The sequence below is a fragment of the Oncorhynchus nerka genome, unplaced genomic scaffold (genome assembly GCF_034236695.1).
Source record: "Oncorhynchus nerka isolate Pitt River unplaced genomic scaffold, Oner_Uvic_2.0 unplaced_scaffold_764, whole genome shotgun sequence".
NCBI lineage: Eukaryota > Metazoa > Chordata > Actinopteri > Salmoniformes > Salmonidae > Oncorhynchus > Oncorhynchus nerka.
In genome coordinates, this window is record NW_027040452.1 from 110574 (window position 1) to 126492 (window position 15919).

The 15919-nt window shown below is 39.4% G+C and overlaps 1 protein-coding gene across 1 annotated transcript in view; it reads right to left on the minus strand.

Annotated features, from left to right (window-relative positions):
* Positions 1 to 15919, minus strand: part of LOC135571105 (NACHT, LRR and PYD domains-containing protein 3-like) — a 36765-nt gene that overhangs the window by 2871 nt on the left and 17975 nt on the right. The window contains exons 3-7 of the mRNA XM_065016912.1: positions 5041 to 5157; positions 4699 to 4783; positions 4341 to 4569; positions 2202 to 3972; positions 1742 to 1915 (exon numbers count right to left, since the gene is read on the minus strand). Coding sequence (XP_064872984.1) covers positions 1742 to 1915; positions 2202 to 3972; positions 4341 to 4569; positions 4699 to 4783; positions 5041 to 5157 — 2376 coding nt within the window. The remainder of the gene's footprint in view (positions 1 to 1741; positions 1916 to 2201; positions 3973 to 4340; positions 4570 to 4698; positions 4784 to 5040; positions 5158 to 15919) is intronic.

A 15919-nucleotide genomic window follows, 5' to 3' on the forward strand; every position in this document is an offset into this window, starting at 1 on the left:
AGACCAGAGAGGCCTAGAAATGACACATTTTCCAAGTATTGCTTGTAGATAGAAAGATGCATATTAACAAATATGTAAGTAGACTGACCAGACCAGTTTAAAAATCAGTATCAGTCAGAAGACAGACAGTGAGGTATCAGATTCAGATTGTATTGAGTATACAGTCCACACCATATCTATTTAGACAGTGAAGCTAACATTTTAAATGTGGCTCTATTCTCCAACATTTTGGATTTGAGGTCAAATGTTTCATATGAGGTGACAGTTTATAATGTAACCTTTTATTTGAGGGTATTTTAAGACATATGTGTTTCACTATTAAAAATGAAAACAATTTATGTTTGCAGTCTCCCCATTTGAAGAAGTCTTAAGTATTCTGAACAATTCACTCATAGTGTATTAAAATAGTCAAAAATGTAGTTTTTTGTCGTAAACTCGTTGGTTGCATTTGCAGTTTGTTTTGGTTGTGTTTTTGGTTGTGTTTTGCCCAATAATAAAATGGTGGATGATGAGTGGAGTAACTTTTCTGTCTAAGAGAGTAGATAACATGTTTCTAAACAATAATAAATTAATCCTGATGATGTCATGATTAAGAAAAATCATTAAAGGATCATGAATAATAATGAGTGAGAAAGTTACAGAGGCAACAACAAAACATGTTAACCTCTCACCATTACCAATAACAGAGACTACAACAAAACATGCTAACCTCTCACCATTACCAATAACAGAGACTACAACAAAACATGCTAACCTCTCACCATTAACAATAACAGAGGCTACAACAAAACATGCTAACCTCTCACCATTACCAATAACAGAGGCTACAACAAAACACATGCTAAACAAAACATCTAACCTTACCAATAACAGAGGCTACAACAAAACATGCTAACCTCTCACCATTACCAATAACAGACTACAACAAAACATGCTAACCTCTCACCATTACCAATAACAGAGGCTACAACAAAACATGCTAACCTCTCACCATTACCAATAACAGAGGCTACAACAAAACATGCTAACCTCTCACCATTACCAATAACAGAGGCTACTACAACAAAACATGCTAACCTCTCACCATTACCAATAACAGAGGCTACAACAAAACATGCTAACCTCTCACCATTACCAATAACAGAGGCTACAACAAAACATGCTAACCTCTCACCATTACCAATAACAGAGGCTACAACAAAACATGCTAACCTACAACAAAACATCTCACCATTACCAATAACAGACTACAACAAAACATGCTAACCTCTCACCATTACCAATAACAGAGGCTACAACAAAACATGCTAACCTCTCACCATTACCAATAACAGAGACTACAACAAAACATGCTAACCTCTCACCATTACCAATAACAGAGGGGGTCTGATCTTTGTGCCTCTGTAACTTTCTCATTCATCATTATTCTCGATTCATTCATTATTATTCATAATCATGGTAACATCTACAAGTGAAGTGACTCCAAAATGACAGGACATTATTCACCATTCAGTTTCTATTAGGAAAAACATCCAAAACACAACCAAGACAAACTGGAAATACATTCAACAAGTTAGTAGAATCACAAGCTTGATGTAATCACTGCAGGCATGGAATATGGGACCAAATACTAAACGTATGACTACTTTAATACACTATAAGTGAATATAACCGAATAATTACGACTTTTCAAATGGGAGAACTACATACATAAAGTGCTTTCATATCTGATAATACTGACCTCAGAGTCTCCAGTTTACAGTGGGGATTCTCCAGTCCAGCAGAGAGCAGCTTCACTCCTGAATCCTTCAGGTCATTGTTACTCAGGTCCAGCTCTCTCAGGTGTGAGGGGTTTGACTCCAGAGCTGAGACCAGAGAAGCACAGCCTTCCTCTGTGACTCCACAGTCTGACAGCCTGACAAAGAGATCATCATGACTTCACAAACACACTGTTCATTTAACACCAGTAGTGTAGAAGGACAATGGCAGATGCATTTGGTTTATTCTCCCAAACAACATATAGATTCATCTTCCATCTCCTAGAATTGTATGGTCATATTGTTATACTAATGTGAAAATCAATGCATTTATTCAATAGGTTTTCCAATATAATATTATATAGATATTATCATACATATTTTTCTCTAAACTGAATATTTCTTCCTGATGATTAGTTCTTATATGTCATGTTATTTACTCACAGAACAGCTCTGGAGGCTTTGACCACTGGCAGCAGCCTCAGAAGACCTTCCTCTGATCTGGAGTATTTCTTCAGGTCAAACACATCCAGCTCCTTTTCTGAAGTCAGCAACACAAAGACCAGAGCTGACCACTGTGCAGGTGACAATTCGTCTTCTGAGAGACTTCCTGATCTCAGGTAGCTTTGGATCTCCTCCACTAGAGAATGGTCATTCAGTTCATTCAGACAGTGGAACAGATTGATGCTCCTCTCTGGAGAGGGATTCTTCCTGATCTTCTCCTTGATGTACTTGACTGTTTTTTCATGGGTCTTTGAGCTGCTTCTTGTCTTTGTCAGTAGACCTCGTAAGTGCTTCTGATTGGACTCCAATGAGAGGCCCAGAAGGAAGCGGAGGAAAAGGTCCAGGTTTCCCATCTCACTTTGTAAGGCTTTATCCACAGCACTCTTATAGAAAGTAACTTCAGACTTGTCACTTGTTTGCAGTTCATCCATTAGATTCTCATTGTTGTTGATGAATGAGAGGAACACATATACAGCAGCCAGAAACTCCTGAATGCTCAGATGAACAAAGCAGTACACCTTGTCCTGGTACAGCCCACATTCCTCTTTAAAGAGCTGTGTGCACAATCCTGAGTACACTGAGGCTTCATTAACATCAATGCCAGACTCTTTCAGGTCTTCTTCATAGAAAATCAGATTGCCTTTCACAAGCTGTTGAAAAGCCAGTTTTCCCAGTGACAGAATGCTCTCTTTATTCCAGTGTGGACCTGTCTCTTCTTTCCCAAGATACTTTTCATTCTTCTGTTTGGTATGAAACTCCACAAGGTGTGTGTACATCTCAGTCAGAGTCTTGGGCATCTCTTCTCTCTTATGTTCCAGCATGTGTTCAAGGACTGTTGCAGAAATCCAACAGAAGACTGGAATGTGGCACATGATGTGGAGGCTCCTTGATGTCTTTATGTGTGAGATGATTCTGCTGGCCAGGTCCTCATCCCTGAATCTCTTCCTGAAGTACTCCTCCTTCTGTGGGTCATTGAACCCTCGTACCTCTGTCACCTGGTCAACACACCCTGAAGGGATCTTATTGGCTGCTGCAGGTCGGGTAGTTATCCAGAGGAGAGCAGAGGGAAGCAGATTTCCCTTGATGAGATTTGTCAGCAGAACATCCACTGAGGTTGACTCTGTGACGTCCCAACAGATCTTGTTCTTCTGGAAGTCTAGGGGCAGTCGGCACTCATCCAGACCATCAAAGATGAACAGAACTTTGTACTTGTCGTAGTTGGAGATTCCTGATTGTTTGGTTTCCATTGAGAAGTGATTGAGAAGTTCAATGAAAGTGTGTTTGTCCTCTTTCATCAAATTCAGCTCCCGAAAAGGGAATGAAAATACAAATTGGACATCCTGATTTGCTTTTCCTTCAGCCCAGTCCAGAATGAACTTCTGCACAGAGACTGTTTTTCCAATGCCAGCGACTCCCTTTGTCAGCACAGTTCTGATAAGTTTGTCTTGTCCAGTTAAGGGTTTGAAGATGTCGTTACATTTGATTGCAGTCTCTGGTCTTGCTTGTTTCCTGGTTGTTGTCTCAATCTGTCTCAGCTCATGTTCATTATTGACCTCTCCTGTTCCACCCTCTGTGATGTAGAGCTCTGTGTAGATCTTATTGAGAAGTGTTGGGTTTCCTTGTTTAGCGATCCCCTCAAATACACATTGAAACTTCTTCTTTAGCTTAGATTTGAGTTCACGTTGGCAAATCACAGCAGGATCATCTGAATCTAGAAATAACACAGAGGATATTAATAGTATGTCTGTTTTAATGTCTACAGTATTGTAGGACTGTTATAAAGTTGTAAATTATAATGGTTTATTCTCTAAACTGACTGTATAAATGTGTAAATGTTTTCATAATGCATTACAGACTGGTGTGACTGATTATATTATTATTGGTATTATGGATGGTATTATTAATGTTCTCTCTCTAAATGAATCACCACAACACATCCCTGCTGCTACTTGATGAGGTCACTAGGTGTTGTGTTAAGGCTGCTACAATATCATTGAGTTACACAGCTACTTTAGCTGTACTTTAGCTACAGCTTTTAAATGTTATAAAACATTTCAACATGAGGCAGACAGATCTTACATTTCTCCAGTGTGTCAGCAAGCTCCTTCTGGTTCATTTTCCTCAGGATGTGCAGTGTGATCTTCAGAGCCCCCTCTCTGGCACTGCTCTCCTGCTTCTCATCTTCAGCATCCACCACTTCCTTATCCTGCTTCTGACTCTCAAAGCCTTCTGGGAGTTCTGGACTAAGAATCCTCTTGAACATCTTCAGCTCGTTCTTCACAAATGTCATAATTTTATCTTCAAGCATCTGAAATAAATAAAGTAAATAAGTTAAGCAAGAGAATAAATGCTTTCTCATTAACACATTAATGAATGATTGACAGATCAACTTTACTTGAGGTAAACAAAAACAAATGTACATAACAGGACCACATACACTGAATATGGAGTCCAGGTCTGTTTGATGACTCTGGGAAGACTGACCACTGAGAATCTCTGACTCTGATCTCTCCTGTTGGTTTCTGTGGACAAAACATGAGATTACATCTCCTCATCCAGGGAGTTCACACACACACACACACACACACACACACACACACACACACACACACGGAGGGAATGTTGTGTTTGTTTAATATTGTTTTAGGACTATGAAAATGGACAAAATGATTAGTCTATGGATTATGATAACAACAACAATAAATGGGAAAATGGGAGGAGAAATGACTAGAGACAGTGTTGTTTAACTCACTGACCAGGACCCATGAGTTCTTCTTACCTTTGTTCAGTAGAAAAGTCTCCCTCTCTAAAGTGTATAGGTTGATACATAGACCGGTCACTCTTCATGGACACACAGCTGGGTACAGGGGAGGCTGGTCTCTCCTGCTTGATTGGACTTCAACACAACAGAGACAAACATTACATCTCTCATCTACTCTGAGTTCAGATGGGGAAACATAAGAAGAGTTTCACAAATATAACTGACTTCCAGACGTTAGTTAACGCGCGCGAGCAGTGTGTCATTTAAAATGTGTGTCATTTAAAATGGCGAATTTCATTTATCGACGCGAGCGTTGTAGTCAGTCTGTCAGCCCCGCTAAAAGGCTGGTGTCGTTACTCTGCCTTCTCCGGGGGCATGTTGAGGTACATTTACTAACCGGGAGGGTTGAATGATGTAATTTATTGGAGGGCTGGAAGACGCACTCTCGAGGTTGTTTACTCACAATATCAGATATGAAATATATTTTTTATAATGAATGTATACTGAGGTTGAGGTTCTGACTAGTGATTATTTACCCGGGGTTCAATACCTGCTATTGAGGCGTCCTGAAAATAATATTCAAAAGTTCGGTCCTTGGACACAGAGGTTTAAACACTAAAGTTACCGTCCATCTAGTGAAGAGAGGAGAACCGGACAGAGGTAGCCAGCATCCGTCAACGAGAGAGGGAGAAGCCTCACCGGGATTTAACAGGTGGAAGAAACAACCGGGGAGCTCCATCGGTCCACAAGAAATGCAGACAGCCGGTGATGATGTAGTGGTAGCTATGGTAACTAGGATGCTGCTGGTAGAGTAGCTAGCTAGCTTACCGAGCTGTACCGACTAGCTAGGATAACTAGGATGCTGCTGGTAGAGTAGCTAGCTAGCTTACCGAGCTGTACCGAGTAGCTAGGATAACTAGGATGCTGCTGGTAGAGTAGCTAGCTAGCTTACCGAGCTGTACCGACTAGCTAGGATAACTAGGATGCTGCTGGTTAGTTAGCAGGTCGTTCTGTCCCTCGTCTCGATGATGAATCCGGTGAAACACAAATTGAAACAAGGATAGAGAGTGAAAAGGATCTGTCTACACTCATACTGTCCCTGACCGTAAAGAAAAAAGCAAATTGAACAGTAAACTTCGGTGTCTCAACACTGTAACAAACACCGTCGTTATTCCCCAAGATCACCTCAGTCCACTCTGCGCGTAACCGGACAATATCCTTGTCGCCACACCGAACGTGGACGCGGACGGTTCTGTACGGGGACGCGGACGGTTCTGTACGGGGACGCGGACGGTTCTGTACGGGGACGCGCGCACATTAGTAATATGAATTATTTATTATTATGTAAAACAAACATTCTATGTTTTTTTTATAACAATATTTTGAGATCTGGGTCCATATCGCCAAAGTGTCTCAGAGTAGAACATTAGTAGTATAAGTGCTGAGAATAAAGACATTTTACACTTGGGTATAAATTAAAGCTATTTATGAAGTCTCTAGTCCCACCTAGTTGGCAGAAATTTATGACACCTCGTGAGCTGTCCTAAGTAATTATGAGTTAACAGCAGGTGTCCTAAGTAGTTAAGAGTTAACAGCAGGTGTCCTAAGTAGTTAAGAGTTAACAGCAGGTGTCCTAAGTAGTTAAGAGTTAACAGCAGGTGTCCTAAGTAATTATGAGTTAACAGCAGGTGTCCTAAGTAGTTAAGAGTTAACAGCAGGTGTCCTAAGTAGTTAAGAGTTAACAGCAGGTGTCCTAAGTAGTTAAGAGTTAACAGCAGGTGTCCTAAGTAGTTAAGAGTTAACAGCAGGTGTCCTAAGTAGTTAAGAGTTAACAGCAGGTGTCCTAAGTAGTTAAGAGTTAACAGCAGGTGTCCTAAGTAGTTAAGAGTTAGCAGCAGGTGTCCTGAGTAGTTAAGAGTTAGCAGCAGGTGTCCTGAGTAGTTAAGAGTTAACAGCAGCTGTCCTAAGTGTTATAGTTAACAGCAGGTGTCCTAAGTAGTTAAGAGTTAACATGTCCTAAGTAGTTAAGAGTTAACAGCAGGTGTCCTAAGTAGTTAAGAGTTAACAGCAGCTGTCCTAAGTAGTTAAGAGTTAACAGCATGTAAGTAGTTAAGAGTTAACAGCAGGTGTCCTAAGTAGTTAAGAGTTAACAGCAGGTGTCCTAAGTAGTTAAGAGTTAACAGCAGGTGTCCTAAGTAGTTAAGAGTTAGCAGCAGGTGTCCTAAGTAGTTAAGAGTTAACAGCAGGTGTCTTGATAATACTATAGAATAATGCAGTGAGTCAGTGGTTCCTGCTCCACATGTAATTGTTTTGGAGCAGATAAAAATAATGTTTTGATATTTGATATGATCAATACATTAATAATATAGACCTACATGCAACAGTATGTGATCAATACATTAATAATATATGTCTTGTGCTTTTGGCAATGATTTATGTGTAATAATTATGAATAACAAGTGATACCATGTATCAGGCTTATTCCCCAAGATTAACTCAGGTTTTCACCCAGTGGCTAAGGAGTTGGAAAATGTGCTATTTGCTAACTGCTGGGTTGCATGATGTCATTTATTGACGGGCTGGAAGTCCCACTCTGTCTTTTCTATTCCGAGGTTGTTTATAAGCAATATCAGATATTAAGGTGATTTTTATAATGAATGTATACTAAGGTTGAGGTTTTGACTAGTGATTATTTACCTGGGATTCAATACCTGCTATAGTCACTTGTTTTTCTCTCCCAAAAGCAACACAGCCCTAATAGGAGATATACAGCTAACTAAAGTAATGAGAGACCATTTTAGAAAATCATGGGACATATAGTCTGTGGTTGCATGCTATTTTATGTCAATCATATTGCTGCTTGTAGCCTATAAGTGATGCTTCATGGTCCATCATATTGCTGCTTGTAGCCTATAAGTGATGCTTCGTGGTCATATGCTGCTTGTAGACTATAACTGATGCTTCGTGGTCATATGCTGCCATCTATTGGACATTTTGCAATTAAAAGTTATTTATTTACAGACATTGGTGGGGCAGCTGAGGAATAAAGTGTATTTTTCTGGTTAATTCTTTGATCAGTCTCTAACCTGCCCCATCTTTCACACGCCAATTGCTAGACTTTCACATAGAGGTTTCCAGGTCACCCAGTTCAAACCACATTTGAAAAATAAAACACGTGGCTTGTTGATCAAGTGTTCTGCCTTGCAATAATAAATATAATAAAATAACAAAACAAAAACAGCAAAATGCTGAGACAGGTTTTGATTAACAAAATAATCAGTGCTATTTAGTACTATAATGGTATTTACTAACATAATATTATTACTAAAACAGTTTCTAAAATAATTAGGGTTAATGTTAATGCTAAAATAGGTAATATGTAGGGTTAGATGCTGATGTAAAAAGGGCTTTATAAAAAAAAACATTATGGGCTGTGGCCTTCTCTGATTTAGGGATCAAGGACAAAATTGATTATAGAGTTTCTGTAGGGTTTTGATGTAAAAAATAAAATACAGATTGATTGTTAGGTTTAATAAAAACAGTATGGGTTTATAGGTCTCTTGCTCCTCCCTGTGGCCTTCTGTTACTACATAACTCATTCACGACACCTGATAGGCTCATAATCTGAGGTAGCATCTGCGTCAGATCTACAAATCAGTGAGCTACACCTGTCCATTTGTTTTCTAACTCAGTGAAACTGCGCAGCTTTCACTCAATCCGATGTCTACGAACGAACATTTCGATGCTTATCAAATTACCCAGCAGCCATTTAGAAACAAGTCATCAAAAAAAGTGATGTTTCTTAATTTTAAAAACTTCTTCTGGCTGTTTAAATTGGCCTTATCTTGAAAAAGAGGACAGGGACATTCGTTTTAGTTAGGTGGTATACCTTTTTCTGAAAACAAATATGGTTAACCATGACCAGAAAAGATTTAAGGTTTAGCACTGTGGGTCACCACAACGTGTATCCAGGTGAACATTTGATCACGCTCACCAAGTAGCTGTAACCCTGTTGATAATAAGTAACCTGACGTCAGCGTTCAAGCCTAATGCCGGCAGGTGTCATTGATACAATAGTGAAGCTGCCATTGTGACACAGAACAATGAGCTGGGAATAGAACGTTCAGAAGGTGAGTTGATTCCACGGAGCTCAATAGAACTAATAGGAGCTGGCAGGAAGAAGAATGACCTAAAATAAGACCTGTTTTGTAGCGATTACTATATAACATAACATAATATTATGAAACTGGGCTCCATGGAGGATGCAATTAACTAGTTATCAGAAAAAAAAACGTCATGTTTCCAGCCTACTTGAGGTGCACCGAAAATAATATTCAAAAGTTTGGTCCTTGGACACATAAGGGTTAAACACTAAAGTTTACCGTCCATCTAGTGAAGAGAGGAGAGGTTGAAACACTAAAGTTACTGTCCATCTAGTGAAGAGAGGAGGGGTTAAACACTAAAGTTTACTGTCCATCTAGTGAAGAGAGGGGGGGTTAAACACTAAAGTTACTGTCCATCTAGTGAAGAGAGGAGGGGTTAAACACTAAAGTTACTGTCCATCTAGTGAAGAGAGGAGGGGTTAAACACTAAAGTTACTGTCCATCTAGTGAAGAGAGGAGGGGTTAAACACTAAAGTTACCGTCCATCTAGTGAAGAGAGGAGGGGTTAAACACTAAAGTTACCGTCCATCTAGTGAAGAGAGGAGGGGTTAAACACTAAAGTTTACCGTCCATCTAGTGAAGAGAGGAGGGGTTAAACACTAAAGTTACCGTCCATCTAGTGAAGAGAGGAGGGGTTAAACACTAAAGTTACTGTCCATCTAGTGAAGAGAGGAGGGGTTAAACACTAAAGTTACCGTCCATCTAGTGAAGAGAGGAGGGGTTAAACACTAAAGTTACTGTCCATCTAGTGAAGAGAGGAGGGGTTAAACACTAAAGTTACCGTCCATCTAGTGAAGAGAGGAGGGGTTAAACACTAAAGTTACTGTCCATCTAGTAAGAGAGTAGGGGTTAAACACTAAAGTTACCGTCCATCTAGTGAAGAGAGGAGGGGTTAAACACTAAAGTTACCGTATTCTAGTGAAGAGAGGAGGGGTTAAACACTAAAGTTCCCGTATCTAGTGAAGAGAGGAGGGGTTAAACACTAAAGTTACCGTCCATCTAGTGAAGAGAGGAGGGGTTAAACACTATTGTACCGTCCATCTAGTGAAGAGAGTAGGGTTAAACACTAAAGTTACCGTCCATCTAGTGAAGAGAGGAGGGGTTAAACACTAAAGTTACCGTCCATCTAGTGAAGAGAGGAGGGGTTAAACACTAAAGTTACCGTCCATCTAGTGAAGAGAGGAGGGGTTAAACACTAAAGTTACCGTCCATCTAGTGAAGAGAGGAGGGGTTAAACACTAAAGTTACCGTCCATCTAGTGAAGAGAGGAGGGGTTAAACACTAAGAGTTGCCTCCAAGTTACCCTCCATCTAGTGAAGAGAGGAGGGGTTAACACTAAAGTTACCGTCCATCTAGTGAAGAGAGGAGGGGTTAAACACTAAAGTTTACCGTCCATCTAGTGAAGAGAGGAGGGGTTAAACACTAAAGTTACCGTCCATCTAGTGAAGAGAGGAGGGGTTAAACACTAAAGTTACTATCCATCTAGTGAAGAGAGGAGGGTTAAACACTAAAGTTACTAACCATCTAGTGAAGAGAGGAGGGTTAAACACTAAAGTTACCGTCCATCTAGTGAAGAGAGGAGGGGTTAAACACTAAAGTTACCGTCCATCTAGTGAAGAGAGGAGGGGTTAAACACTAAAGTTACCGTCCATCTAGTGAAGAGAGGAGGGGTCAAACACTAAAGTTACTGTCCATCTATTGTATTGTATTGTGATGTAATGTATTGTAATGTATTGTATTGTGATGTAATGTATTGTATTGTAATGTATTGTAATGTATTGTAATGTATGTATGGTATTGTATTGTAATGTATTGTATTGTAATGTATTGTAATGTATTGTAATGTATTGTAATGTATGTATTGTATTGTGATGTAATGTATTGTATTGTAATATATTGTAATGTATTGTAATGTATGTATGGTATTGTATTGTAATGTATTGTAATGTATTGTATTGTATTGTATTGTATTGTATTGTATTGTATTGTAATGTATTGTATTGTAATGTAATGTGATGTAATGTAATGTATTGTAATGTATTGTAATGTATGTATTGTATTGTGATGTAATGTATTGTATTGTAATTATTAAAATGTATTGAATCATGTATGGTATTGTATTGTAATGTATTGTAATGTATTGTATTGTATTGTATTGTATTGTATTGTATTGTATTGTAATGTAATGTGATGTAATGTATTGTATTGTAATGTAATGTGATGTAATGTAATGTAATGTAATGTATTGTAATGTATTGTAATGTATTGTAATATATTGTAATGTAATGTATGTATTGCAATGCCAGAGTTGATGTGGGCCATCGTTCAAACAAAGAGATGCCTCCCTGACCACCAGTGTGTTTGGATATAATGAAGATCAATTCAGTGAAGAAGAACCTCTAGAGTTCTGAACAAAGAGCCCTATAAAGGGTTAAATATATACTGTATACTCAGACAGGCTAACCTCCTATAAAGGGTTAAATATATACTGTATACTCAGACAGGCTAACCTCCTATAAAGGGTTCTATATATACTGTATACTCAGACAGGCTAACCTCCTATAAAGGGTTAAATATATACTGTATACTCAGACAGGCTAACCTCCTATAAAGGGTTAAATATATACTGTATACTCAGACAGGCTAACCTCCTATAAAGGGTTCTATATATACTGTATACTCAGACAGGATAACCTCCTATAAAGGGTTCTATATATATTCTATATGTACTGTATACTAAGACACTTCCTAACCTCTTATAAAGGGTTCTATATATATTCTATATATATTGTATACTCAGACAGGCTAACCTCCTATAAAGGGTTCTATATATATTCTATATATACTGTATACTCAGACACTTCCTAACCTCCTATAAAGGGTTCTATATATATTCTATATATACTGTATACTCAGACACTTCCTAACCTCCTATAAAGGGTTCTATATATATTCTATATATACTGTATACTCAGACACTTCCTAACCTCCTATAAAGGGTTCTATATATATTCTATATATACTGTATACTCAGACACTTCCTAACCTCCTATAAAGGGTTTTATATATATTCTATATATACTGTATATTCAGACACTTCCTAACCTCCTATAAAGGGTTCTATATATATTCTATATATACTGTATACTCAGACACTTCCTAACCTCCTATAAAGGGTTCTATATATATTCTATATATACTGTATACTCAGACACTTCCTAACCTCCCATAAAGGGTTCTATATATATTCTATATATACTGTATACTCAGACACTTCCTAACCTCCTATAAAGGGTTCTATATATATTCTATATATACTGTATACTCAGACACTTCCTAACCTCCTATAAAGGGTTCTATATATATTCTATATATACTGTATACTCAGACACTTCCTAACCTCCTATAAAGGGTTCTATATATATTCTATATATACTGTATACTCAGAAACAAACTTGTAACCTCCTATAAAGGGTTCTATATATATTCTATATATACTGTATACTCAGACACTTCCTAACCTCCTAGCAAGGGTTCTATTATATAGTCTATATAACTGTATCCAACATGTTGGTTCCTAACCTCCTATAAAGGGTTCTATATATATTCTATATATACTGTATACTCAGACACTTCCAACATCCTATAAAGGGTTCTATATATATTCTAATATACTGTATACTCAGACACTTCCTAACCTCCTATAAAGGGTTCTATATATATTCTATATATACTGTATACTCAGACACTTCCTAACCTCCTATAAAGGGTTCTATATAGAACTTTAGTGGTTCTGTATATTGTAGGAAGATAAAACCCTTTTGGTTTCAACAGGAGTGAAGAGTGTGTTGATATAACGGATATATTGTCAGAATTCAGCTTGTAACAACGATCAGAATAAAACTATAAAGTTTTGCTGCCAACATATTAGATCATAATTAAGAGGCTCAATGATTGTGTCATGCTAACATTTTATAGAGGTGTGCGTGTGTGTGTGTGTGTGTGTGTGTGTGTGTGTGTGTGTGTGTGTGTGTGTGTGTGTGTGTGTGTGCTGGTGAGACAACCACATATCACAGTCTAATATACAGGATACAAACATTCCATTCCAGCTAAATAGCTTTTTGAAAAACAAAAATTCATACACAAAAAACTATGAATTAAAATCTTTTAACAACAATATTTTACAGACAAGGTTCCCCTGAGCAATACTGTCTGATAAATAACAAATGTGAAAAAAATTTGGAAACACGTTTTAGAAACAAACAACATTGTAATCTCACCTCTTAGCTTTGGTGTCATGTTCCCCAGAGAGTCTCAAACAGAGGCAGGGCCCCCTTCTTTGACAACTAACCAGAGAGACTCATTTTAGAGCACTGATCCCTAAACAGAGATCCAACATGTTGGTTGTGGTTAACACAGTGACAACTAAACAGAGATCCAACATGTTGGTTGTGGTTAACACAGTGACAACTAAACAGAGATCCATCATGTTGGTTGTGGTTAACACAGTGACAACTAAACAGAGATCCAACATGTTGGTTGTGGTTAACACAGTGACAACTAAACAGAGATCCAACATGGTGGTTGTGGTTAACACAGTGACAACTAAACAGAGATCCAACATGGTGGTTGTGGTTAACACAGTGACAAATAATTATTGAATGTCAATTGTTCTCTTTTATTCATTATCTTTTAGAAATAAAACATTTACTGACAGTCACATCCAAACAGTCAGGTGATTTTGTTCAATTACTTTTTCTAGCCCAATGACGACTCAAAACCCGCCCACAAGGCCTGAAAACTAGCTAATAGCCCCTGATAGGCCTACATCTTATTTTGGGGCGGCAGGTAGCCTCGTGGTGTAGGAGCAAACCATTAAGGAGAGCAAAAGCATTACATATAAATAGGTCTAGTTGCCAGGCTGAAGTAGCAAGGACCTGCACAGAGAAGATGACACCCAGACTATACGACACCCAGACTATACTCTGTTTGAAAGAGAACATCAGACTATACGACACCCAGACTATACTCTATGTTTGAAAGAGTACATCAGACCATACGACACCCAGACTATACTCTGTTTGAAAGAGTACATCAGACCATACGACACCCAGACTATACTCTGTTTGAAAGAGTACATCAGACCATACGACACCCAGACTATACTCTATGTTTGAAAGAGAACATCAGACCATATGACACCCAGACTATACTCTATGTTTGAAAGAGTACATCAGACCATATGACACCCAGACTATACTCTATGTTTGAAAGAGTACATCAGACCATACGACACCCAGACTATACTCTATGTTTGAAAGAGTACATCAGACCATACGACACCCAGACTATACTCTATGTTTGAAAGAGAACATCAGACCATATGACACCCAGACTATACTCTATGTTTGAAAGAGAACATCAGACCATATGACACCCAGGCTATACTCTATGTTTGAAAGAGTACATCAGACCATATGACACCCAGACTATACTCTTCCATGGAGGGGCTCAGCCCTGTTATGTTAGTGATAAGGTCCTTCCATGGAGGGGCTCAGCCCTGTTATGTTTGTGATAAGGTCCTTCCATGGAGGCCCTGTTATGTTAGTGATAAGGTCCTTCCATGGAGGGGCTCAGCCCTGTTATGTTAGTGATAGGGTCCTTCCATGGAGGGGCTCAGCCCTATTATGTTAGTGATAGGGTCATTCCATGGAGGCCCTGTTATGTTTGTGATAAGGTCCTTCCATGGAGGGGCTCAGCCCTGTTATGTTTGTGATAAGGTCCTTCCATGGAGGGGCTCAGCCCTGTTATGTTAGTGATAGGGTCCTTCCATGGAGGGGCTCAGCCCTGTTATGTTTGTGATAGGGTCCTTCCATGGAGGGGCTCAGCCCTGTTATGTTTGTGATAAGGTCCTTCCATGGAGGGGCTCAGCCCTGTTATGTTAGTGATAGGGTCCTTCCATGGAGGGGCTCAGCCCTGTTATGTTTGTGATAGGGTCCTTCCATGGAGGGGCTCAGCCCTGTCAGACGTGAAACCTTGTCGTGCTGCTGATCCCTTTCTACTGGTCTGCCTGAGGCAATGGAACCCTGACCTGTTCACCGGACATGCTATCTTGTCCCGAACATGCTGTTTTGTTTTCTCTCTCTCTCTCTCTCTCTCTCTCTCTCTCTCTCTCTTACTCTCTCTCTCTCTCTCTCTCTCTCTCTCTCTCTCTCTCTCTCTCTCTCTCTCACTCTCTCTCACTCACATTCACTCTCACTCTCTCTCACCCCTCTCTCATTCTCTCTCACACTCTTGCACTCTCTCACTCTCTCTCTCACGCTCTCTCACTTTCTCTCTCTCACACTCTCTCACTCACACCTGCTGTCTCGACCTCTGAATTCTCGGCTATGAAAAGCAACCTGACATTTACTCCTGAGTTGCTGACCTGTTGACCCTCTATAACCACTGTGATTATAATTTGTCCCTGCTGGTCATCTATGAACATCTTGAAGAACGATCTGGCCTTAATGGCCATGTACTCTCATTATCTCCCCCCAGCACAGGCAGAAGAGGACTGGCCACCCCTCAGAGCCTGTTTCTTCTGGTCTACCCAGTACAGCCAGTAGAGGACCGGTCACCCTCAGAGCCTGGTTCCACTCTACCCAGTACAGCCAGAAGAGGACTGGCCACCCCTCAGAGCCTGGTTCCTCTCTACTCTGTACAGCCAGAAGAGGACTGGCCACCCCTCGTAG